The sequence below is a fragment of the Sturnus vulgaris genome, chromosome 30, assembly GCF_052056855.1.
Source record: "Sturnus vulgaris isolate bStuVul1 chromosome 30, bStuVul1.hap1, whole genome shotgun sequence".
In the NCBI taxonomy this organism is placed as follows: Eukaryota; Metazoa; Chordata; class Aves; order Passeriformes; family Sturnidae; genus Sturnus; species Sturnus vulgaris.
In genome coordinates this window covers 4,317,026-4,343,429 of record NC_142272.1, presented here as the reverse complement: position 1 = coordinate 4,343,429, position 26,404 = coordinate 4,317,026, and the positions used below count along the sequence as shown (strand labels likewise).

General features: G+C 51.3%; 1 protein-coding gene across 2 annotated transcripts; it reads left to right on the top strand.

Annotated features, from left to right (window-relative positions):
• Positions 1-24,291: 24,291 nt before the first annotated feature.
• On the top strand, positions 24,292-26,019 carry LOC148220871 (inositol 1,4,5-trisphosphate receptor-interacting protein-like 1). 2 transcript variants are annotated; one of them, XM_088180855.1, is made up of 2 exons: positions 24,292-24,512; positions 24,741-26,019. In XM_088180855.1, exons 1-2 carry the CDS (start codon positions 24,292-24,294, stop codon positions 25,945-25,947), a joined length of 1,428 nt encoding a protein of 475 aa, XP_088036981.1. In that variant the 3' UTR covers positions 25,948-26,019. The 2 variants fall into 2 exon arrangements, with proteins under 2 accessions (XP_088036981.1, XP_088036980.1); XM_088180854.1 differs by having other exon boundaries at positions 24,292-24,602; positions 24,708-26,019.
• The last annotated feature ends 385 nt before the right edge of the window (positions 26,020-26,404 follow it).

Here is a 26,404-nt window from a genome sequence, read left to right as displayed (position 1 = left end):
AGATTTTCAACTCCAGTTATGGAGAAATATGACAATGACCTCCTTAGAAATATCCATTCCAATTGTGAAGCATGTATTTTATTACTGTTGTCTTTAGAGCAGAGGTGACTGCAGCATTCTGTGATTGATATTTGTGAGAAATGGATTTGTAAAGGATTCTCAAAGCCTGACTGAAAGCTCACACAGTCTTGTACATCTGGATGCAAACTCTGAGATAAGGTGTGCTGACTCAGAATGGCCCTGGAATAGAGAAGACATTGCTGAGAGACAGATTGAACTAGAAACAAGTTTCAAACAATGGCCTTGCAAAAAGATCAGATATTTTGGAGAATTAGAACTGTGAAATATGCATTTTGGCAAGATCATGTGTTGTAAAATAATAGATGATTGGCATTAGAATTATTAGCACCATTGTGTGGCAAAAGATAATAGGCTGAGAAATATTTCTAAGGTTTTATAACGAGGAAATAAGTTGGCTTCAGATAGAATGGCATGGAGTTTTACACCTCTTATGTTTCAACCTTCAAGGAGACTGATAATTGAAGAAAATATTTTAAAAGCCTCTCAGTTGCCCCGTCTCTGTAGAGCTGGGATTTTTCAACAGTGCTGAGTCCCTGGACATCAGTCCCTGAGAGGGAGCTGAAGGAAAACTTCTCAGAAGTCAAAATCATATTCAAACTCCACAGTTTCCTGAAGTTTTAATGGATTCCACTGAGGGACACGAGTCAGAAAATGTCCCCAGGTTCCAGGTAGAGCAGAACACTGGAGGCACTGATGACAGGTGGGGACAAGCAAGAGAAAGGTGTCTGTGATGATGAGCAAACCTGGATGTGTTTCAGGAATGCAAAGGGCCAAGGGCTGAGCCCCAGCCCCTGGCAAGGCACATCCTGTCCCTCCCTCATTGCTCAGGGCTCTTCCCGGGCCACTGGGCTCTGGCCATGTGCAATGCCAAGGGCAGCACCATGGGGCGGCCCCTGCCAGGCTGCTGAGCAGGGACAAGGAGGCAATGAGGCCCCAGCACAGCAAGGCTCACTTGTCCCCTGCTGGCCTCAGGCCCAGGGCCAGCCTGCATGGCCCAAGTGCTGCAGGAGTTGGCTGTGTCAGGGCCTTTCAGCTGCTGCCCATCCCTGTGCCCTCTGCAGCCCAGGCTGTCCTACGGTGTCCATGCCCTGCGCCTCTGTCCCTGCAGGCTGTCGTCATCCCCCGGCTGCCCCACCTCGCTGGCCCCTTCCTTTGCTGACAGCTCTGCCTCCTGCCTGCCTCTGCCTGCACACACAAAGCCTTGGGCTGCTCCAGACTCCTTCTGGGGGATGTGTTGCACCCCAGCCCTGCCCTGGGAGAGAAATTCCTTTCTCCTTGGGTCCAATCTGGACCTCCCCAACTGCTCCTGGCATTAATTCTTTCTTTTTCATGGAATTCTCTATTATTTCAAAGGGATCCACCATCCCTGAATCTGTCCTTGAAACACTCCCAGGGCTCTCCTGTGATGTCCTCAGACTCCACTCCATTAAGCAGAGAACTTCTGTGTCCCTATACAGTGATCATGTGCTTGAGGCCATGGGTGCCTGGACAAGAAGGACAATTCTTTTCTCTAGGAAGGAAACTACAGAACCCCAGGGTTGTGAAGACAGATCAGAAGCACTCACCAGAGGCCAAGGCAAGCCAGACCTGTCTATCCTTGCATCTTTTGTCTGAAAGTAACTCTTGGATATTTGTGGAGTTTTGCATGTGGAATTCCATTTCAGCTGTGAGTCCCTGGATTGTAATGACAGCTCTTCTCCATGGGAAGGAAAGGGCAGACCCCCAGTGTTTCAGTGGCAGATGAGAGCTGGCCCTCAGAAAGCCAAGGGAATCTGACAGCTTTTGTCTGGGAGTTATCCTTGGTTATAAGGAATTTTGGAGGCAGATTCCCAATTTTAGCCATGGACCCCTGGACGTGAAAGATGCTTTTTTCCATGGGAAGAGAAGCACAGCCTTCCAGTGTTTTAAAGGCAGATGCAAGGTGGCCCCCAAGAGACTAAGGCCAGACAGAGCTTTCTATCCTGGCAGGCTTCATATGGGAACAATCCAAGGACATAATCAAATTTGGAGTAGGAATCCCAATTTTGGCCATGAACCCCTGGATTTAAAGGACATCTCTTTCCCACAGGAAGGAAAGCATTGAATGCCAAGGTTTTAGGGGCAGATGAGAAGCGACCCTCAACATTCCAGTGTCAGCTGGACCACTCAGGTGGCCCTTAGGAGGCCAAGTCAACCAGACCTGTTCCATGTTCTTGGATCCTTGGGGCCCTGCAGCATCATGATTCTCCCTTGGTTCCATGTGGCCCCATAGTATCACAACAGATCTTTGTTTCCATGAGGCCCAGTAATATCACAATGATCTCTTTGGCTCTGCAGTGGCACAATGGTCCCTTGCTTCCATGAGGCCTTGCAGTGTCAAAATGGTTTCCTTGGTTCCATGGGACTGCACAATGCCAGAATGACCCCTTGGTTCCACAAGGCCTGGCTGTGTCACTGTTCTCTTGCTTCCATGGAGACCCAGAGTGTCACACTGGGCCCTTGTGTCCATGAGACCCTGCAGTGTCACAATGGTTGCCTTGGTTCCATGAGGCCCTGCGGTGTCACAATGGCGTCTTTATCCATGGGCCCCAGAGTGTCAGAATGGTCTCCAGAATTCCATGAGGCCTCACAGTGTCACAATGGCCCCTTGGTTCCATGGTGCCACACAGTGTCACAATGGCCCCTTGGTTCCGTGAGGCCCTGTGATGTCACAAAGGTCTCATTGGTTCCATGAGGCCCTGCAGTTCCACAATGGCCCTTTGGTGTCACAATGTGTAACAATGGGATCCTTGGTTCCACAGAGTCAGAATGTCCCCGTGGTCTCATGGAGCCCCACAGTGTCACTACGATCCCCTTGATTCCATGAGGCCCTGCTGTGCTAAAATGACCCCTGTGTTATACCAGGCCCTGCATTGTCACAATGGCCCCTTGGTTCCAATGGGTCCTGAAGTGTCATAATGGTCTCCATGGTTCCCTGAGGCCCCACAATGTCACAACGGGCTTTTGGTTCCACGAGCTTTTGTACAACCACCAAGGATCTCCTCGGTTCTACGGTGTCACAATGGACCCTTTGTTCCATGAGGTGCCTGGCCTCCCACAGCCCCTCAGAGTCTCCCACAACCCTTCATAGCCCCTCACGGCTCCTCAGAGACCCTCATGACCCCTCACTGCCCCTCACAGCTCTTCACAGCCCCTCAGGACCCCTCACAACCCCTCATTGCTCCTCCCAAAGGAGAAGGGGTCGGGCCCTGCTTGTTCCCCTTTTATTTTGGTCCCGTCAGAGCTATGAGTAAAGAAAGGCTGAAATGGAGCCTTTCCCCAGCGTTTCCCTCGGGGTTCATTGCAGGCTGAAGCTCTGTGCTGGCGCTGCCCCAGCACCAACATCCCTGCAGCCCCCAAGGCCTTTGCTGTCCCCCCGTGTCCATTCCCTGTTCCCGAGTCCCGCCCGGCTCTGGCAGCAGCAGCAGCCGCAGCGCAGTGGGCGCCGGCCCGGCCCAGCCGGGGCTCCCGGGCAGGAGCAGCAGCAGCGCCGGCCCCTTCCCACCTGCTCCTGCCTCGGCTTCCAAGGCCTTTGTCCAGGGCAATTCTGGAGGAGAGCAACAATCACCCACACCCAGCCCTGATTCCTCAGGGCCTGCCTGTGCTGCCCTGACCCAGCCTGCAGAGACAGAAAGGATCGGGTTCCAGCGCTGCTTTCAGACCTGTTTTACTCACCCTGAGCTGACAGCAGGAGGCTGTTGTTGCCTTTGCCTTGGGAATTGTAGCTCATGGCTGCTCTTGCCCCTCTTCTGTTTGCCATTTGAATTTTATCTGTAAAACTTCAATTGCCTTTTCCGATCAGTGCTATCCAGAGTGCTTTTTTGATAGGGAACTCAGGCTGTTTGTTGCAGCCATCATGAGTAGCAGATCTCGTAATGCTCACAAGTCCCTGAGCACAAAGTCAAGGAGAATTAAAGCCACACAGGCCACTTTGGCAGTGCTCAAACAGTGCCCTGTTGCTGGTGCTGCTGAAATAGAATCAGCTGACAGAGGCTATCACAGTAATTGCCTCTGGAGTTTTAAATAAAATGAAAAAATCCACCAGGACAAAGAGAAACCAGAACTTGTTGACTTGCTTAATTGTTCCTTCCAGCAGCAGCAGCAAATGGAGATGCCCAGAGGTATTTCCAGCTGCTGCTGATGCCAGTGGGAGCCCAGCCTGCTGCCCAGCCCCAGCGGGATCCTGAGCCCAGCCCGGGCAGCTCCCGCAGTGTCGGGAGCTCAGCGCACGCGGGGCCAGGCCCAGAGCCCCGGGCACGGCCGCCCATTGCGGGGCAGCGGCGCAGGCGGAATGTCCTGAGCCCAAACCTCCTGCTCCTGCCACACAGCGCCCAGCCTTCTCCCCCTGCTCCTCCTCTCCCAGCACGGCACAAATTCCAGCTCCGAGGAGGCTTCCCCACACAGGCCTCAGGCTCCTCTTTCAGCCTGAGTGTCCCTGCAGAGGAACACGGCATCTCTCAGGCACTTCCACAAGCTCAGGGTTCTCATTTCATGGGGAATCTGGAATGGAAATCCCATGCTATAAAGGACAAAAGCAGAGGGAATGAATTGGAAATTATGACGAAAAAATGACCCTTCTTACAGACAAAGCTCATTCCTTACATTTCTCCTTTTCAGATTCTTTCAGTCATCTACTCAGAGAGGTCCAGCTTGTTCTGGTGCTTGTCATGAACTGATGGTACTCTTGATTTATACCAGTGCAAGAGATGTAGAATCAGCTAAACTGAACACAGAATCAAACTCCCTCTGTCAGCCCATTTTCATCTTCTAGATCACTTTCAAGATGTGCATGGGGGTGTTGGAATGATTATGACACAACTCTCCACTTCTGGCTGCAGGCTCTGGAGATTCTTTCTCTGCATTCAGTCAGGGTTGCATTCCCTAACAATTCCTGGTTGCACCTCCTGTTTTCTTAGGTTAGAACAGTAACAATGAAAACCTTACCCATGGCACAGCTCCCCAGCCCAAAAGGAAAAGAAAGAACAAGTTGTCAAGTTCTCAAGACATTTATCCTGCTTTGTTGTGGAAATTGTGCTGCCCTCACAGTGTGGAAAGCCAAGAGAAGCTGCAGTTGGTGGCACATCTTGTGACAGGAGCTCGACCTCGTTCTCCAGGAAAGGTTTTATGGAAAGAGGAAACAGGACTGTGGAGAAGTTTCTGGGAAAACTGAAAACAGCTTTAAAGAAGTGAAATGAAAATGGAAAGAAACAATCCAAGATGTTTTTCTCTATTTATTTCTGTGGTTCCATTTTCCATCTTGCACTACTTCTCCATCCCTTTAATTCCAAATGGATCTCAGCTCTAAGATCCGTGACTTGGCAAGTTTTAGACACTGTAAAATACCATGAGCTGCACACAGTTTGCCTTTCCCTTTTTTTCTTGGAAAGCAGTGCTGGAGACACAGTGCAGTGTTTGGGTCAGGTACAAATTCTGCATTCAGGGAATGTGCTCAGATAGTGTTTGAGCCTCAGCAGGGACAATGCACAGAAGCAACCACGGAGATTCCTCTGCCACTGCGCAGGAGTCAGGACTCTGGATCTTTGCTCAACACGGCAAAGTTCCCGTGTTTGGACAGACCCAGGAGCTGCCAAGGGGGAGAGCGGAGATCGGTGCGGGGGCGAGCAGGGAACGGACACACGGACACACGGACACACGGCCCTGGCGCTTCAGTGGCAGCAGCGGCAGCGAAAGAAGCGACTTTGTCGACTCCTTCATGCTTCTCCTCTCCCTCTCCCGCTCTCTCTTTAGTGCTTTACCAGCCCCTCCCTCCCCGGCCTCCCTCTCCCTATTCCGGACCAGGCCATGTCCCTGGTCCCGGGCGGGGCTGCCCCGTCCCCGTCGCCGTCCCCGCCCGTCCCGCCGCGGTCTCGCCTCCGCCCGGCTCTGCCCGTGCTGGCGGTGGCGCTGCTGGGCGGGCATCGGTGCCTGGGGCTGGGGCGGCATCGCCTCCCTTTGGCTCCGCCTGTCCCGTCCCCGGCCCCGGCCCCGGCCCCGGCTCCTCCCGGGGCCCGTGGAGGACACACGCGGCGCGGCCGCTCCCGCCGCCTGCGCTGCGGCTGCCCCGGCCCGAGCTCCGCCGCTCGGCAGCGCGGCCGCCGGCCCCGAGCCGCCGCTGTCCCGTTCCAAAGAGCGAACACCTGGGGCTGCCCGGCCCGGGGCGGCTGAGGGGCGCTCGGGGGCCGTTCCTGGCCCCGGGCCGAGCGCTGACAGCCGCGTCTCGCCGGCAGGGAAGGCGCAGCAGGGCCTGAAGGAGCGGTACCGGCTGGGTTCGCTGCTGGGAGAGCGGGCGTGGGCTGAGCGCTGCATCCCTGATGCAGAGCATCCCGGGCTGGCTGAGGGGTCCCAGAGCCCTGGCACGTCCCCAGCCCCACTGAGATCGTGCCCCTGGAGATCGTGCTGCTGGCCAAGGTGTCCTCTGGGTGTGCTGGGGTCATTCAGCTCCTGGAGTGGGTTGGGTTGAGCTGCCCAACAGCTTCTTGTTGGTGCTGGAGCGTCCGGAGCGGTGCCAGGACCTCTCGGGTTTGCAGGCAGAGCGGAGATTGGTGTGGGAGCAGGAGGTGCAGGAGCTGTTCCAGCAGGTGCTGGAGGCTGTGCACTGCACCAGCTGCGGGGTCCTGCTCAGGGACATCAAAGCAGAGAACATCCTGCTCGACCTGGCCACTGGGGAGCTGAAACTGATCGACTTTGGCTGTGGCACCTTCCTCCAGGACACAGCCTACACGCAGTTTTCACATGAGCCCTCCCAGGGGATGCTCTGGAGCATCTCATGGCCCAGCCTGGTTGTAGCACCGGGGCTTCCCCCTATTGCAGCCGGGGTGGGATCAATGCTCGAGCCAAGTTGATTTGGGTGGGGGTGTGAGGGGTGCCAGCTCCCAGCCCTGCTGACAGCCTTCATCACCCACTCTGCCCTGGGCTGGGCTGGAGCTGAGGCAGCCAGGCTGACAAAAACCCCATGGGGACAGCAGAGAGGGGGGTCAGACCTCATGCCCCAGCCGGTTTGGTGTGCAGGCAAGAAAGGGCTTGAACTGCTCTGCTCTGCTTGTTTGCCTTGGCTTATTTTGGGGGCCATGCAGGTGGGGAGAAGAGTGGGTTTTCTCCACCTCTGGGTGGGGTTTTCTTTTGCATGTCATGCTTGGGCCTCCCTAGGGCTTCTGCTGCCCTCTTCCAGCACCAGTGGATTCTTTTCCAACCCCGAGTTTATACACAAGTCCCAGGTGCTGGCGAGAGGGCAGTAGGTCACACCCTGTGCCACTGGGGCAGCCCCCACATGCCCAGGGATGTTGGGACCAGGCTCTGGGAGCAGCAGCATCCCCCTGATGAACTCCATCTGTATTCCATAGGAGCCCTGTCCTACAGCCCACCAGAGTGGATCCACCACCAACGCTACCATGGCGAGGCAGCAACGATCTGGTCCCTGGGCCTCCTGCTGTACCACCTGGTCATGGGGAAGCAGCCGTTCAGGAGGGGCCAGGAGATCATCTGGGGATGGATCCTGTTCCCACGAGGGCTCTCTCAGGGTGGATCCTCATCTCTGGGCACGGGGGGAATACCAGTGCTGGGAGACAGCAGCAGGCTCGTGAGCATCCTGCTCTGGCAGCTGCTGAGGAGGTGGCACATGTCCTGCTCTCCTGCTCTCCTCCAAACAGAGAATCCATGGGGAAGTTTAGGCACAACCCTGGGCACACCCAGCATGGCCTGGGAACAGGAATGGGGGGACAGCTTCTCCAACTGACTGGTGCTTTCTGGTTTCTGTCTTCAGAGTGCCAAGATGTTATTAAGAGGTGTTTGTCCATGCAACCCTTGGACAGGCTGTCCTTAGAAGACCTTTTCAGTGATTCTTGGCTGCAGGGTGTTCATCTGCCCTAGAAGATGGGACAGATCCACGGGCAAAGTTGGATCCAGGAGCCTGGCAGGCAACAGCTGCACACATCTCTTGGCAATCAGTGGCAAAGCAAACCAGACTGGTTTTGTCCTGCTGTAGCTCTGGGCAGGGATCATCAGAAGGGAACACGCAGCTCTTGGGCTGGAGCTGAGCTGGAGACCTGGTGTGGCAAGCACTGGTGGCCACCATCCACCCTGGGTTTGCTTGTCTGGTTCATTGATGGCTGGGGCCCTGGGCAGAACACTGACAGCCTGGTCTGGCCCCAGGGAAGGAGAAGGAGCCCCTGGAGAAGCTGTACCAGGTGGGGCTGCTGCTGCTGGGGACAGCAAGGAAGACATCAAGGATGACAGCCTCTTCCTCCACCTGGCCACAGAAAAGCTGAAGATGATGGACTTGGATTCTGGCACCTTCTTCAAAGCCAGGCTCCACAGCGAATTTGCAGATGAGTCCAGACCCAGGGGGATGCTCCCAGATTTGGGCATTGCACAGGTTCCCCCTTTGCTGGGGAGGATAAAACGGATTCTTCCGTCAGCTGCCAAGCTGCTTTTTGGCAGGGCTGGGGGGATGGGATGGGCCGGGTACAAAATGGGAGTTGGCTCCTGGCCCTGGCAACAGCCCCCAGCACCCACCGTGCCCTGGGCTGGGGCTGGAGCTGGGGCAGCCAGCCTGACACAAACAAACCCCGTGGCAGCAGCAGAGGTGGGACTGCAGAACTGTGCATGGCTGCTTTGCTTTGCAGGCAAGGAAGGGCTTGGGCTGCTCCACTGCCCTTGCTTGCTTTGAGATCACCATTACTTTTGGGGGGTAGTGCAGGCGGAAAGGGAAAAACCCTGGGCTTCCCTCACCCCTGGGTGAATTTTTCCCTGGCATGTAGGGGTTGGGCCTCCCTCCAGCCCCTGACAGAGATAAGATTTTTACCTTTTCTCGTGTCTCCCCTTTTTGTCTGTAATCTATTTTCATTCATTTGTCATTTGTTTCTCTAAAGGAAGTGTTCTAGGTGGTGTCCAGTGTGGATCAGGAAGTGCTTGGGCCCAGCTGCAGCGTGGATGGGCCGTGTCCTTGGAGAAGGCTGAGGACATCGTTTGGGACCAGCTTTTCTTCCAGCAGCGATGGCGTGAGGCGGGTCCCCGTCTCCTTGGCAGGGTGAGATAAGAGCTTTTGGGAGATGGCAGCGAGCACAGGAGCATCCTGCTGTGGCAGCTGCTGAGGGGCTGGATGTGCCATGGCTGGCTGCAGGCTGGGCACAGTCCTGCCCTCCTGCTCTGTGCCCAAGGCAGCAATGATGGGCAGCTTTGGGCACCGCTCTGGGCACGGCCAGCATGGCCTGGGCACGGCGGGAGCTGGGACAAGGGGGACAGGAGCCTTCAGCTGACGGGCGGTTTCTGGTTTCTCTCCTTGCAGCCGGGCTCTGTGGATGCTGAGGCTGCTCTGGGCTCTGCCAGGGCTCTGCTGGGCTCAGCCCTGGGCACGGCTGGGCCCGCTCTGCCCTCACATGGCTCTGACAGCTTTGCATCAGACAAACCCATTCCGAGCTCACCACCTGAGCTTTGTGCTTCTGCAGGTGAGGGAGACTCTCCTGCAGGCCAAGACATTGCAGTTAGGGACACACATCCAGTTGGCAAGAACCCAAACTCTCCACAGTCCCAGCTGAACACCTGGATCTCCACGGGAGGTTTTGTTGGTCCCACTCTTCATTCCTTCTTGGCTGCAATTGTGCAATTGCACTTTCTTCTTCCTCTAGAAGTGCCCTGAGTGGACAAAACCTGGCGAGTGGGCCGTGCTCCTAAGGCAGTGCAGTCTGGAGCTGAGGGATGGAGAATTGCCCTTCTGCACTTCCAAACCAAGCAAAAAGCCATAAGTGAGACTTTCTTTAAAAAAACCCTGATAATTTCAAAGGTAATGTGCAGCTCATTCACAGTGAGAAAGAAGGGCATCTTCTAAAGGATTTGGGTTGTGACAGAATTTAGATTCCCAGTCCTGCTTGGAGCTGACAGGGCACAAAGAAAGTTCTTGCTTCCCACCAGTTTCACCACAATTTAAAATAATAATATTGGAAACAAACCCCAAAATCTTTTTGAAAAAGGTTACTGAGGCCAGTAAGATGCATCAATTCCAGCAGCTCATTTACCAAATCAATAAATGAGTTTTCTGTTTCAGAAGATCTGTTACCTCTTAATTCAAAGTTACAGAAAATTTTTCACTGCACACTTGGGTGTTTTTATCTTTCACATTTTATAGAGTTTTTTTCCTGTTCTTTTTTCTTTCTTTTCCTTAAAGCAGAAAACATGCCATAAAAAAGGAGTGTCCTCTGCTCCTGGTTCCCATGAGGAGCAGCTCCTTCCCGCTGGCTGAGCTGCTCAGGCAGAGCCCGGCAGCTCCTGGCCCTGCAGGGCTGAGGCTTTTCCCCATTGCTGGGCACAGACTGATGGAGCAGCACTGCAGAGCACGGGGACACACAGAGGGGCCAGGAGCAGCTGCCTTTGTCCACCTGGAGCTGCAAGGGCCAAACTCTGAGCAGACAGGGCTGGCAGAGACTCACAGGCTCCTGTTTGCTGTGCTGCCCCACTTGTGCCCAGCCCAGCTCTGTGTGGGGCAGAGGGAGAACAAGGGGCAGCTCCCTCCCAGCCCCCAGCCCAGGGACCCCTCTGGCCCCGGGGCTTGGGGCACTGTCAGCACCCACTGCTGCAGCCACCGCCTCTGCTGGCACTGACAGCAACCCCCAAATTGTGGCTGATCCCGAGGGAGCAGCAGCAGGGCCTGGATCTGATCCCTGACTCTGGGGCAGGGCTGGACAAACGACCCCCACAGCAGCAGCAGCAGCAGCAGCAGCAGCAGCAGCAGCAGCAGCAGCACATGGACCTGAGTTTCAGCACAGCCCCTGCCACTCTTCCCTCCCGTGTGCAGTGGTGTCACAGCAGCCTGGGCCACCTGGGAGCCCCCAGGGCCAGCAGGGACTGGAGATGGCAGCCCTGGGCTCCTGGAGGTTGTGCAGGGAACAGAGGTGGGGACTCCCTGTCCGTGTGGAGCTTCCAGATGGAAAAGGCTGCTGTGAGCAGGCAGCTCCAAGGGCACAGAAAGGAGGGGCTGGAGCCCCTGATCTGTGCCAGTCCCACAGTCCTGGGCAGCAGCCACCGAGCACAGGGGGAACAGAGGGCACAGCAAGAGGGACAAAACCAGTCAAGGTCAGAGAGTGGGAAGAGCCAGAGCTGGGAGCAGGAGCAGCTGCTTCACTGCACCCTTGGAGAAAGCTCTTGGCTGCTTCAAAGTGCTGAAAGGTGTGAAGGGCAGAGAGGAGAGCACAGCAAACAATGCTCCTGTTTCCACAGCCTCCCCTCTCAGTGTCCCAGGAGGAATTGGATGAACTGTATTCTTCTCTCTGAGCCATCTCGTTCAGCATGAGCAGCTCAGCACCAGGAGCTAAAGGAGCTGAAGCCTTAGGCCACAAGAGCTGACCAAGAGGGAACTTTTGACCAAAGTAATGCTGCCAACAGGGGCCTAGCTGAATGCAGCAGATGGAATCCTGGAATTACAGAATCCTTTCTGTTGGGAAAGACCTCTGAGCACATGGAGTCCAGCTGTTCAGCCAGCACTGTCAAGCCCAGCACTAAACCCAGTCCCTGAAGTGCCAAGGCCTGGACAACAGGCCCTGAGCCAAAGGTGACCTCTGGATGAACCTTCCAACCAAAGGTTATCCTTGTATTAGCCAATATACATGGTCATTAGTGCTGTGATAGATGTATCCACTCATTAATGAAACATGGATTGACCTTTGTGCATTTAGAAACCAGACAAGGCCATGAAATCTGACATCTGGCCTTGTTTGGGGCTGTATGGTCAAAGTCAGCTCCCTTGGTTCCTCCTTGAGCCCTGGCCAGGCTTTGGGAGGAGCCCAAGAGGAGAATGAAAGCAGCTGTTCCTGCACTAGAAGTGCTGTCAGTTTGTTTATTCAGCACTGTCAGAGCTGGGCCCTCTCACAGCGGGGTTGGAAGCCTCCCCTGTGGCTGGAGGCACCTGCAGGAATTCCCAGTGTCCAGGAGTGGCTCTGCAGTCCTTGGCTGTGACAGCTTCCCCAGCTGATGTGTGCACCTGGCTGATGGCAAAGTCTGAGGGTGACTGGTGCTGTCTCTTAATCCCTGCAGGCAATCTTTGGTGCTGATGGTTGGCTGCATTGCTGAGCTTCTCCTTTTGTGATTCTTTGCTGCTTTGAACTACAGTAAATGACACTGATTGCTGAACTTGTGTCTGTGTCTCTGCTGCTGCCCCTGCCCACTGATAAAACAAAGTTGTTGTAGTCTGGCCAGATCACCACAAAATGTTGCTTTTTAAATGTAAATGTAAGGAATCAGTATTGTCTGGAATTCCCAGGTATAGGGAAAACCTTCCCTAGAGTTTGCTGGCTCTGCAGTGGGCTGAGGTTGGAGCACTGTGTGAGCAATGGGGAAGGCAGCTGAAAGAAGCTGAACCACAGGATGTATTAAAATGCATCCAAAAATTGCACTTGGAAAAAGGAAAAGAACCTATGGGTGTAGGAAGATGAGGGTCAATTCCGTAAAAATAATCCCAGAAACAGCACCAACAGAAGGATCAATTGTTGTTGGAACTCTATCACATGGAGGAACAGAAGAGGTTCTTAATCTTGAGTTTGTATTTGTGCAATAGAAATAACAATATCATAATAAATAATTATATACATATGTACAAAATAATAAATTTTTATGTATATATTTATATGTATATAATAACATTGTAAAACAATATTTCAAATTCTAGTTTTTTAGCTTTGGCTGCTCAGGGATGTAACACTAAATACCCTACTGAAAATGATTGGCCAGGACCCAAATATCCCTGGTGAACTCTGTGAGATTGTATACAATGAATGAAAGAGGAAAGGATGAAATTGGCAGTTTTTACAGGGTTTGCTGACACTAGTGTGATAAATGTGATTCGTGCTAATTAAGTTGTAACTATATTAACAAAATTGTATTTAGATCAATAGAAGACAATTGTTACAGAGTGAGAAGGGGGAGATGGGTGAGACAGGATAAAAGACATCTCCCAGATGTTGGGAGTCAAAGAAGGAGGTTGGAAGAAAGTCAGATAAGAATAGTCGAAGGACAAAGGTCTGATAAGCGGCATCTAGAAATACAGCTTCAACCTTGAAGCTGTCAAAAATGGAATGATCACAAGCATGGGACTTAATTAGAGTCATGTTATGGAAAACATCTGCTCAGTCACACAGGGCGCCTGCGCTACCTGCAGGTCACACCTCGGTCACTGATGAAGATGATGAGCCTTCATCAGAAATAAGACCCTCAAAAGGATGAGAGACCCCCTAACCCATTAGTAGAGCATGCGCCGTGCAGTATAGTTACGTAGATTTTAGGAATAGAAACTAGGAGGAGCTTTCTAGAAACTTCTGTAGCCTACAGTCAATAAGTGGGATTGTTAGCCTGGATGCTTTGGTACGAGAGGAATGGGAGCCACTCCCCGTACCCCCGGTCGGAGGGGGCCCCTCCCTGGTCGGTTTTGCTTATGCTTTATACGAACCTCAATTATACTAAATTACTTACTGCCAAATTTTGTATATTCTTAAATACATGCACTTTGTTTCATCTCCAATACTTTAATTGTCATCTCCAATACTTTGATTGTATTAATTTTGTTACTATTAAAAACTTAGTATTAAATTTAATCTTGTTGTTTGATAAATTGGAAAAAATAGAACATCATTCATAACAGTGGGGAAGGGGGGAGGAGAGAGCCAGTGTGTGCAGCCCCTGGCACCCTCCCGAGGGGAGAGGCCGGGGGACAGGGCCTTTTACAGGGAAGGGGGAGAGGGAACCTCCCAAAGGGGAGCGACACCTCCTCCGTTCTCAGGCCTGTGAGGTGCCATGGCAAACCAAAGGCCAGGGAGCTGCCTCGGAAGGTGAAATCATCAAAGATTGCAGACACACAGCCCGGCAGCGGAGTCACAACAGGTCTTGTTTGATGCTTTCCAGGATTGGGATAGCCGAGATCGACTCTTGGCTACAACAGTCAGACAGCTCTTGCTCAAATGACTCTGAGGAGGAAGAGGAGGATGAGGAAATGGACGAGGTTATTGCTGCCTTAAACAGGAGGAGAAGGGGAAAGATAGCCAAAAAGGTCCTCAGAGAGCGTAGCCCAATTGCCCACCACACTAGATCAAAAAGGGATAGGGACAGAGAACCAGTTTTGCAAGCCCCTTTATGACAGGCAGTTGGTAATCAGGGGCCAGTATATGTGAAAGTACCATACTCCCTTACAGAGTGAGAACAGTGGAAAACTACTGTAGGGAAATATAAAGAAAACCCAAATAAAGTGGCAAAATTAGTGGAGCAGGCTATTAACTCACAAATCCCTGACTGGGCAGATTTAAACTCCATGTTAGATACATTACTCGACCTCATTGAGAGACAAATGATCAATAAAGCCATCATAACCTCAGTGGAGGGGAGCATAGCCAGTGAATTTCTTCAGGGTACTGTCACCCAGATATTTCCCCTTTGTCCTAGGGTGATGTTATGGTGTTTCTATCTCCAATCGTGTGTCCTGATTATGTTTGGTATTATGTCCTGTGCTTCCAGGACTGAGTCTGAGAGTGAAGCTTTGTTTTGTCTTGTTATCAGCCGGCTCACCTCCCCCATGGTCTATGTTTAGGAGAGGTTTTAGCTCGGCTTGCTTGCTTGCTTGCTTGCTTGCTTGCTTGCCTGCTTGCTTGCCTGCTTGCTCGCTTCTGCCTTTTTCTTTCCTTCGCTTTGCCCTTGCTTTCTGCTTATTAGTTAGTTCAGCTAGGCAGTCCAACTTTTTCCCTGGACTGTTTTCTCTTCCACCCCGTCCCCTCCCTCTCCTGGATACCATCTGAACGGACGGGGACCTGGGAACCCCAAGAAACACCGGGAGGCTACACTTTGTCACCTGCAGCAGTCATCCCCAGCGCCAGAGACTGATAACTGAGCGACCACTCGCCAGAGAGACTGAGTTTGTCATCCCTTCAGAACGGTGAAAGAGTTTTTTTTGTCAGCTGGTGTTGTCTTTTTTCCCTGTGCTGGGGAGTGTCTTGCTTGTTAAATAAACAGGTTTTTTCTCCCACTCTTCTCCAAGGAAATTCTTCCCGAACCCGGTGGGGTGGGGGGGGAGGAGTCGTGGGGTTTGCTGTCTGGGGGCTCCTTCTGGAGGTTTTCCCCCAAATTTGCCCAAAACCAGGACAAATAAATTGGCGCCCAACTCGAGGCTCGAGAAAGTGGGAAAAAAAACCCTGTTCTAATAATAATAATTTGGTTCAAATTCTTTTGCGTTGGTATAGAGCAGTTATTGGCTATGTTGTTGGAATTCATGTCTTTTGGGGTGGAGGCCTGCATGGGATTTTGGTCCCTAGGGTTTTTTGAAGTCTTAATACCTTTGTGGTCCCTGGGTTTATTTGCTTATCCAGAAATAGCTCCGGTATTGTCCCTAATGCGTAGTTTCTGTAGCAGAGGGGCATTGACCAAAATATCCATCGGGCTGGGCTTGGTTTTAATGGCCTGCAGGAGATTTATAAAGGTGCTGGAATCTGTTCCAGGAATGTATGGTTCTTGGCTGTGGTTATGCACTCAGTTTGTTAGAGGAGAAGCAGGGGATGAGGCTTTTCAGCCTTTGTTCTCCTTCTTCTCCTCTGAATTTGTTACATCCTTATTAGAGAATGTTCAGTTCCCCCTGAGTGTTAAAGAGACCATCTTTCTGGTGTTTAATATAGTAAGCTTTCTCTATACAGTCTGCAGTTTCTCTAGAATGAGAGCTGAGATTTCTAGAGGGGCTGAGACCCTTGACCCCAGAGTAGAGCCAGGCGTGAGGAATCCTGAATGGTGTGGGAAATGGGAGGATATGGGCCAAATCTTAAAGGAATTTTCTGACCCTACATCCTGGGATTTTCCATGTGAACAAATTCAGAACCCAGCTGAGGTAGCAAAGTACCTGAAAGAGAAGTGCCATGGTAATTCTAAGGAGAAGAAGATCATTGCAGTGAGCTGGGCCCTGGCATATGCTTACCGTACCCTGTTAGATACTGTAGGGCAGCAGACAGAGGAAGGGGGACAGGCAGATAAATCAGCCACTATCCCAGTCACTCAGGCTGCAGCCAACACCCCAGGCTCGAGGCCAACAACTACACCAGACAGTGAGCCTAAGCCAGCAGCTAAACCTGTCAGTAAGCCTCAACCAATGGCTGTTGCTACCAGCACGAGAAGTGGAAAGTGCACAGACAAGACTGATCGACCAGTGGATGATGATGATGATGATGCAGGAGAAGGACCCTCGACGCCTCCTGACATAAAACCAGGAGTCAAAGCAACTGGTAAAAGATCAGAGGCCAATATTGAGTCTTTTTCCCTAAAGGACCTCCGTGGCCTAAGAAAGGATTACACCCGACGACCTGATGAGTCTATAATTAGTTGGTTGGTCCGTCTTTGGGATGCTGCAGGCGAGGCTACAATTCTGGACGGCACTGAAGCCAGGCATTTGGGATCCCTGTCACATGATCCTGTCATCGACCAAGGAATGATGAGAGGGCCTAACCCTCACAGCCTCTGGGCACGGGTCCTGGACAGTGTAGCACAAAGATACCTGTGTGCAGATGATCTTTATATGCAGCAGACCCACTGGAAGACGATAGAACAAGGGATCCAACGCCTGAGAGAAATGGCAGTGGCAGAGATTATCTTCTCAGATGACATAACAACTAGGAATCCGGACTTGGTACCATGTACATCTGTGATGTGGCGAAAACTTGTACGACTTGGGCCCCATGAATATGCTTCTGCTTTAGCAATAATGAAGCGGGACGAGAGGGATGAGACCGTGCTTGATATGGCAAAGAAGCTCCGAGCATATGCAGATGCTGTGCATGGCCCAACACATGCCAGAATTGCAGCTGTGGAAACACGTCTGCAGAAATTAGAAGACAAGATAGAGGAGAATCATAAAAGACTCAGGGAGGAGATTAAAGAGGACCTTCTCCAAATCTCAGCAGTACAAATTAGAGGCCCTGGTATCCAACGCAGACGTTCCCCTGATGGGGAGAGGAGGTACACCCCACGAGCTGAGCTGTGGTTCTTCCTACGTGATTGCGGAGAAAACATGAGGAGATGGGATGGAAAATCTACTGCTGCTCTGGCACAACGGGTGCGTGAATTGAAGGAAGGCAAGACCCAAAGAGGAAGTTCCACCAAAAGGAGAGCAGCTCCAGTTGCCCGTAGCCAAGCTGCCAAGTATGATGATGATGATATATCTGATCCCCTTGAAGGAACCTCTAAGACATATGCCCAAGGAAAGAAGGATAAACAGGCTTAGAGGGGCCCTGCCTCTAGCCAGGGAGAGGCGAGGGAAAATCGTGTCTTCTGGACTGTGTGGATTCGTTGGCCTGGCACATCGGAACCACAAAAGTATAAAGCTTTGGTTGATACTGGTGCCCAATGCACATTAGTCCCATCAAGATATGTGGGGGCAGAATCTGTTTCTATTGCTGGTGTGACAGGTGGATCACAGGACTTTACCTTGGTGGAAGCTGATGTGAGCTTGACTGGACATGAATGGAAAAAACATCCTATTGTGACTGGCCCAGAGGCCCCATGCATTTTGGGCATAGATTACCTCCGAAGGGGGTATTTTAAAGATCCAAAAGGATTCAGGTGGGCATTTGGGATAGCAACTGTGGTGACAGAGGGCATCCAGCAATTGAACACCTTGTCTGGACTGTCTGAGAATCCAAGTACTGTAGGACTTCTGAAAGGAGAAGAGCAAAAGGTACCAATTGCCACTTCCATAGTGCATCGCCGACAATACAGAACAACTCGAGATGCCGTGGTTCCCATCCATAAAATGATCCGTGAGCTGGAGAGCCAAGGGGTGGTCAGCAAAACCCACTCACCCTTCAACAGCCCCATCTGGCCTGTGCGTAAATCTGAAGGAGAATGGAGACTGACCGTAGACTATCGTGCATTGAATGAGGTGACTCCACCACTGAGCGCTGCCGTGCCGGACATGCTGGAACTGCAGTACGAGCTGGAGTCCAAGGCAGCAAAGTGGTACGCCACTATCGATATCGCCAATGCATTTTTCTCCATTCCTCTGGCAGCAGAGTGCAGGCCTCAGTTCGCTTTCACATGGAGGGGAGTGCAGTACACCTGGAATCGACTGCCCCAGGGGTGGAAGCACAGTCCTACTATCTGCCATGGACTGATCCAGACTACACTAGAAAAAGGTGAGGCTCCAGAACATTTACAATATATTGATGATATCATTGTGTGGGGGAACACAGCAGCAGAAGTGTTCAAGAAAGGAGAGAGAATCATCCAAATCCTCCTGGAAGCCGGCTTCGCCATCAAGAAGAGTAAAGTTAAGGGACCTGCTCGAGAGATCCAGTTCCTGGGAGTGAAGTGGCAAGATGGACGGCGTCAGATTCCTACTGATGTCATCAACAAAATCACAGCTATGTCCCCACCAACCAACAAGAAGGAGACACAAGCTTTCTTAGGCGCCATAGGTTTTTGGAGGATGCACATTCCTGAGTACAGTCAGATTGTGAGCCCTCTTTACCTGGTCACCCGCAAGAAGAACGATTTCCATTGGGGCCCTGAGCAGCAACAAGCTTTTGCCCAGATAAAGCAGGAAATTGCTCATGCAGTAGCCCTTGGCCCAGTCAGGACGGGACCAGATGTGAAGAACGTGCTCTACTCTGCAGCCGGGAACCATGGTCTGTCCTGGAGCCTGTGGCAGAAGGTGCCTGGTGAGACTCGAGGCCGACCATTAGGATTTTGGAGTCGGAGCTACAGAGGGTCTGAAGCTAACTACACCCCAACAGAGAAGGAGATCTTGGCTGCCTACGAAGGGGTCCAAGCAGCCTCAGAGGTGGTTGGCACAGAAGCACAACTCCTCCTGGCACCCCGACTGCCAGTGCTGGGGTGGATGTTCAGAGGAAAGGTTCCCTCAACCCACCATGCCACCAGTGCTACATGGAGCAAGTGGATTGCCCTCATTACACAGCGCACCCGGATTGGAAAACTGAATCGCCCTGGGATTTTGGAAGTAATTACAAATTGGCCTGAAGGTGAAAGTTTTGGTGTCACAGATGAGGAACAAGAACCAGTGACACGGGCTGAAGAAGCTCCACCATATAACCAACTGCCAGCAGAGGAAACACGCTATGCTCTATTCACCGACGGTTCCTGTCGCATTGTGGGGATGAATCGGAGGTGGAAAGCAGCCGTATGGAGCCCCACGCGACGGGTAGCAGAGGCCACTGAAGGAGAGGGTGGATCCAGTCAACTTGCTGAACTCAAAGCGGTTCAACTGGCCTTAGACATTGCTGAAAGAGAGAAGTGGCCAAAGCTTTACCTTTATACCGATTCATGGATGGTAGCCAATGCTCTGTGGGGATGGTTGGAGAGATGGAAAGAGGCTAACTGGCAGCGTAGAGGAAAACCAATTTGGGCTGCCGAAGAGTGGAAAGATATCGCTACCCGGTTAGAGAAATTACCTGTGAAGGTTCGCCATGTAGATGCCCATGTTCCCAGAAGTAGGGCTAATGAAGAGCAGAAAAACAATCAGCAGGTAGATCAGGCTGCAAAGATAGGGGTGTCGAAGATAGACCTTGATTGGGAACACAAGGGAGAGTTGTTCCTGGCTCGATGGGCCCATGATGCCTCAGGTCATCAGGGCAGAGATGCCACATATAAGTGGGCACGAGACCGAGGGGTGGATCTAACCATGGACAGTATTTCTCAAGTTATCCATGACTGTGAGACGTGCGCTGCCATCAAGCAAGCCAAGCGGGTGAAGCCCCTCTGGTATGGGGGGCGGTGGTCCAAGTACAAGTATGGAGAGGCCTGGCAGATTGACTACATCACACTGCCTCAAACCCGCCAGGGCAAGCGCTATGTACTGACCATGGTGGAAGCCACCACTGGATGGTTGGAGACCTACCCTGTGTCTCACGCTACAGCCCGTAACACCATCCTGGGCCTGGAAAAGCAGGTCCTTTGGAGGCATGGCACCCCTGAGAGGATTGAGTCAGACAATGGGACTCATTTCAAGAATAGCCTTATCAACACTTGGGCTAGGGAACATGGCATTGAGTGGGTGTACCATATCCCCTACCATGCACCAGCTGCAGGGAAGGTGGAAAGGTACAATGGACTGTTAAAAACCACCTTGAGAGCATTGGGTGGGGGATCATTCAAAAACTGGGAGCAGCATTTAGCAAAGGCCACTTGGTTAGTTAACACCCGGGGTTCCACCAACCGAGCGGGCCCTGCCCAGTCTAAGTCCCTGAATATAGTAGATGGAGACAAAGTCCCAGTGGCACATATCAGAGGTTTGTTGGGGAAGGCAGTTTGGATCAATTCTGCCCCGAGTACAGACAAACCCATTCGTGGGATTGTCTTTGCTCAAGGACCAGGTTGTACATGGTGGGTAATGCAGAGAGATGGAACAACACGATGTGTGCCTCAGGGAGATCTGATTGTGGGGTGAGGCAGCATGAGACAGAAGGAAATGTGTCCGAATAAGTGAAAGATGGAAATTTCTACTTGCTGAAGTTTTTACATGCTGTTTAGTATGTTCACGATATGGAGATAAGGGGTGGAATGTCCTAGGGTGATGTTATGGTGTTTCTATCTCCAATCGTGTGTCCTGATTATGTTTGGTATTATGTCCTGTGCTTCCAGGACTGAGTCTGAGAGTGAAGCTTTGTTTTGTCTTGTTATCAGCCGGCTCACCTCCCCCATGGTCTATGTTTAGGAGAGGTTTTAGCTCGGCTTGCTTGCTTGCTTGCTTGCTTGCTTGCTTGCCTGCTTGCTTGCCTGCTTGCTCGCTTCTGCCTTTTTCTTTCCTTCGCTTTGCCCTTGCTTTCTGCTTATTAGTTAGTTCAGCTAGGCAGTCCAACTTTTTCCCTGGACTGTTTTCTCTTCCACCCCGTCCCCTCCCTCTCCTGGATACCATCTGAACGGACGGGGACCTGGGAACCCCAAGAAACACCGGGAGGCTACACTTTGTCACCTGCAGCAGTCATCCCCAGCGCCAGAGACTGATAACTGAGCGACCACTCGCCAGAGAGACTGAGTTTGTCATCCCTTCAGAACGGTGAAAGAGTTTTTTTTGTCAGCTGGTGTTGTCTTTTTTCCCTGTGCTGGGGAGTGTCTTGCTTGTTAAATAAACAGGTTTTTTCTCCCACTCTTCTCCAAGGAAATTCTTCCCGAACCCGGTGGGGTGGGGGGGGAGGAGTCGTGGGGTTTGCTGTCTGGGGGCTCCTTCTGGAGGTTTTCCCCCAAATTTGCCCAAAACCAGGACACCCTTGAGAATCCTGGGTGGGATCTAAATATACCAGAACATATGGCAAGGCTAAAATGATATCAAAGTCTTGTGGTATATGGGTTAAAACATGGAGCACCTAAAGCTATAAATTGGTCAAAGCTTTCTGAAGTAAGACAAAATGATGATGAATCACCATCTGATTTTTTGAACAGGTTAAGAGAAACTGCCATCAAATATACTGATCTAGACCCTGAATCAGCTGATGGTAAAGCACATCTGGTTTTGTTGTTTATGGGTCAGGCCTCAAATGCTATAAGAAGGAAGCTGCAAAAGAGAGAGGGGGTCTGAGATATGGAGAGACTGCTAGAGGTTGCCTGGAAAGTGCTTCGAGATAGAGGTTCAACTAAAAGAGTTAAATCCCAACCTAGTAAGAAGGCAACTCAGGAAAAGTCACCCAACAAAGCTTCCCCTACACAGAAGGACCAGTGTGCATACTGTAGAAAGTGGGGACATTGGAAAAAGGACTGTCCAGTGTTAAAAGAAAAATCCGCAGTTTCCCAGCTCTCAGTAGTACAAACCTCAAGTGGCTCAGGCTCTGAGTGATGGCAACCAAGGGCTATTCCCCCAGCAGAGCCCTTGATTATAACTAAGCTGGGGAAAGTTGACATCAAGTAATTTTTGTAGATTGTGGAGCAGCACATTCTATGTTAAATACCTTAGAAGGGAAATGAGTCACGACACTGTACATGTTATTGGGGTAACTGGGGTAAGAGAAACACAGTTTTTTCTTCTACCTTTGGAATTCAAATTGGAGAAGCATCAATTCCTTTACATGCCTACCTCACCAAAACCATTGTCAGGGAGAAGAAGGAGAATTGGAGGCTTGGAAGCTTGTACCCAGACTGTGTTTAGTAACGTAAATACGTGTATTTGTAATGTAACTACAATTAGAGACTGTGGTTTTGTGTATAAACACAAACACTTGTAAAAGAAATGTTACAGCACGCAAATCTGCAGCAGCTGCCAGAAAATGCCAAGGCCAAAGCTAAAAAGATCCTAATAACAGTTCACCATGAGGGTAAAGTTATAAAATAGGGAATGGAACAAATTAGGAGGGCAGGAGAACACCACTGGTGGGAAGTTCCTTTTGGCTGGTTCCCCATGGCCACTGGCATTTTCAACGAGCTGCTGCACCCCATTGTAGTTCCAATGTTAATGCAAATTTGTGTGCTTTGGTAGCCACTTGTTGCCGGATGAGGCAGGTGAAACTCTGCTTTGATAACCAGGTGAAAGAGCAGGGCTGGCCAAGACCCTCATGAAATAATCAGGGGCAAGGCTGGGTTGGCCTCTGTGTTTGCCACCAAGAAGATCTTATGGCTCCACTGTTGGCTGCAACCGACATGAAGAGGAAACGTGATTTACAGGGTTATTTAATGGCTCTAAGTTTCACTTTGCAGAAGTTCTAAAAGCTTCAGAGTTACATCGTGCTATCCAGACCCATAGGACTGGACACCCCTGCACATCTGTTCCAGCCTGGAGACTGGGTCTATGTGAAGTGGTGGGACAGTGATCCTCTGCAAGCCAAGTGGAAAGGACAATTTAAAGTCCTGCTGACTACCTTCACTCTAGTCAAAGTTGCTGGCAGAGGACCCTGGATTCACTACTCCAGAATTAAGAAAGCTTCTGCTTCTGAACAATTGTGACAACAAAGACTGGTGGAAATGATAGTTTTTCTTCTGGGCCTAATTACTTTTCTTTTATATAACATTTGATTGTATAAGATATTACTCTTGTTAGATGTTTATTGTTATTAGGTTTATGTTTACGTTTATTATCAAGTATGTATTTACCAGTAGGTATTTATCTAATGGTGGGTATTTATTATTATTGGTCACTTATCTGTAATTAAATACTTGTTATTAATATTTAGAATAGAGACTCGACAAGGTAAAGGCCTTGTCGAGCCTCTAAAGGGAGGAAATGATGCCTTTAGTTTTAAGTTTTCCTGTTCTCCTTGGATGTGATTTTCTGATGTGCTAGGCTGAGGAAGACAAAACAGTCCTATTCTAGTGAAGAACTCAAGGACAGTTTCTCCAAACTTCAGGCCCTAAGCGCAAACTACGTGGAAAGGTGGAGGGTGGGTTCATACAAATTAACCAGAACCTATAAAAGTGTAAGATTTTGTGACCAGCCCTCTCCTTTCCTTCCATCTTGGAGCCATCTGGGCAGGGGCCATGACTGTGGCACTTATATTGCTGGGGTGTGGCTTTTGTAGGCCTTTCATGGGCCACACAATAAATACCCATTTTGTTCCCCTTAACTCTGTGTGTAGCCTCTGTTCCAGCTCCTCAAGGCATCAGTTTACAGCCACACTGATTCTGAGATTGAAGTGTAGCTCAAGCAGTGAGGAGTCAAAGCTGAGACTCAATGATCCTCAAGGGTGCCTTCCAACATGGATATCTCTGAGATTGCCAAAGCAGGGCAGATAAAATTCAACCCAAAAGAAAGAACAATGGGAGCCCTTTGAAGAACATTCACTCAAAAGCAGCCTGAACCAGTACCCAGGGGTCACTCTGAGTGGCTGAGGCAGGGTGGGGACAAAGGGTGGGGTTGGCTGCGTTGTGATGCGCTGTGACACCTGTGACATCGGGGGGACGTGTCACAATGGGGGCAGGTATAAAAGGGCCCAGCAGGTAACGCTGGCCCTGCATTGCTTGGGCAAGCAGTGAGTGCACACGTGGAGGGGAGGCTGGGCTGGGGACAAGGGCCGGGGCATAAAAGCTGCACCCGGGGCTGGGTTCTCCCCCTGCATGCAGGGACAGCCCCTGATGGGAGAGCTTTGGGCAGGCCATGCTGGTGTGGGTAGGCATTGCTGCCTGCCAGCTGTCTGGGGCCCTGTCCTTCCTGCCCTCAGACCCCTGAGGATCCCAGTCCCTGCTGCCCCCACTGCCACTTGCCTCCCTCACAGCCCCACTCAAGGCCTTCTCTCCATCCTCCTGCAGACCATGAATTCCATAGTGTTGCTTTTCGTGCTCTTGAAAAGCCTCATCCAGTACCCGAAGCTCGTGGGTGATGATCAGGATGAGGAAACCCGTCTGCGCATGGAAAGGCGTGCAAAATACCTGGAATGGCAGAGGATTAGGCTGGAGCAGGAGGTGGAGCAGCTCACCCTGAAGCAGGTGCAGCTCTTGCAGCTCTTAGCTGTTGCTGTGCTCCTGGTCCTTGTCTTGGTCCTATGGTGGATGGGGTCCAAAAGGAGCCTGCGAAGAGAGGAGCCTGAAGAAGAAAACAATGGTGCAAATGAAGAGGAAGTCAGAAATGGGGATGCAAATGAAGAAGTAGAGGTTGGAAATGCAAAAGAAGAAGATGATGAGAATCGGAAGGAAGATAGCAATGATGATGGCAATGTACGGGAAGTTACTAATGTTGCTGCAAATGAAGAAGATAATATTGAAAATGAAGTTGTCAATGAGGCTGCAAATGCAGAAAACAGTGATCTTGCAATTGCAGTCCATGAAGAAGACAATGATTTTGACAATAACGTTGGAAGAACTCTAATGGAACGCATACAGTGGCCTGTACAGGACCTGCAGAAAGGCTGCGAGTGGACAAGGAACCTCATGGATAATTATGCAATTTACTTTGGACATGTCTTATCAAACAGCTTCTACCCAGTCCTGCAAGGAGCCATCGGGGTGGGCAGCGCCTTTGAAGGCTGGAGTCCACGTGAGCAGGATGTTGTGTACCAGGTGCTCATCCCCATGACTCCTCCCCGAGGCCACAGCTTCCACCTGGAGCTGGACTCTGCAGAGCAGAGGCACGTGAGGAACTTCCGTGTCCGCGTGCAGCTGGAGTGCACCTGCACCAAGGAGCAGCAGGGTGAGAACATGCTGTGCTTCCTGCACCACCCCGAGGAGGAGCTGAGGAGGAATCAGGATCCCAGCCTCCTAGACACCCTGTGCACCGACTCCTACCTGGATGTGCACAAAACTGCCCGCTGGTTCTGCCAGCTGGTGAGAGCAATCTGGCCAGCTTTGCCTCAGTCACAAAATTGGCATTTAATGCTGCTGCCCTCCAGACACTCCTGCCAATTCAAGGTGACCAATGGCAGAGAAAGCTTCCGGATTGAGATGAAGCTTGGGGTGCAGAGAGGTGACTCAGACATCTTTGTGAGCAGCCAGCCTGGATATGCCAGAACCCCAAGCACTCTGTGGCCTGAGACTTATGCTGTGGCAGAGATGAAATTCTTCCAGCACATTGCCATGCAGGTTCCCCGTGACAGCTTGCACCTCAAATGCCTGAAGCTATTCACGTCTCTTCAGCTGGGCATAGGCTTTTCCACCTACACCATGAAAACCATTGTCATGCACCTCCTGAACACCATTCCTGTGTCACAGTGGTGCAGGAGGCATTTCCTGAGGCGAATGTTTGATATCAGTGAGAGCCTGCGCTTATCCCTGCAAGTGAAACGCCTCAACCACTTTATTGTGGGCAACTGGAGGCTTCCTGAGGAGATCAGTGTGCCCCAGGATGTTCAAATGGCTGAGCCACCCAACCTCTTCCACCACCTGGCCACGGATCCGGTAGCCTACTCCCAGGGCATAGGCGAGTACCTGGATCTGCAACGTCGACTCCTAGCTGTCCTCAAACCTGACAATTGAAAGAGATTCTCCTGCATAGCGCTGTGCGTGTGCTGCTCGCAGCTGGCAGCAGAGAGCCACCTCAGAGTACAAATTTGGTGCTTTAAGGAGAAGAGGATGTGTGCTAAGGCTCTGGCAAAGGTCCCACAGCCTCTCCTGCCGCCTCAGCAGGTGGAGGAACACGGGAGGGTTTATTCTACCTCCTTCTATCATTACATTTTCCAAAAAAGGCACCCAGATCTGCATAAAGCCCTGCTGGAATTTCCCCACTCCTGAGAATGTGCGTGAAGAGAGAACATGCTGTACATGCAGGGCCAAAGTCACCAAACCCCACCCATAACATGGGGTTGTTCCAGGCCTTTGAGAAGGGCCAAAATTTAAAGTATGAAAGAAGTGGGAATGTGGGACAGAAAAAGATAAAAGAAACAGGGCAGAAAAGACCAAGAGGAAAAAACAGCACTGCTTGGCCAGCATCAGT

What these genes read in the sequence shown, in the direction of transcription:
- LOC148220871 (XM_088180854.1), top strand. Translation starts at nt 24,292, where the DNA reads ATGAATTCCATAGTGTTGCTTTTCGTGCTCTTGAAAAGCCTCATCCAG. An exon ending in GCAAATGAAGAGGAAGTCAG is followed by an intron (nt 24,603 to 24,707) that starts AAATGGGGATGC and finishes ACGGGAAGTTAC; the next exon opens with TAATGTTGCTGCAAATGAAG.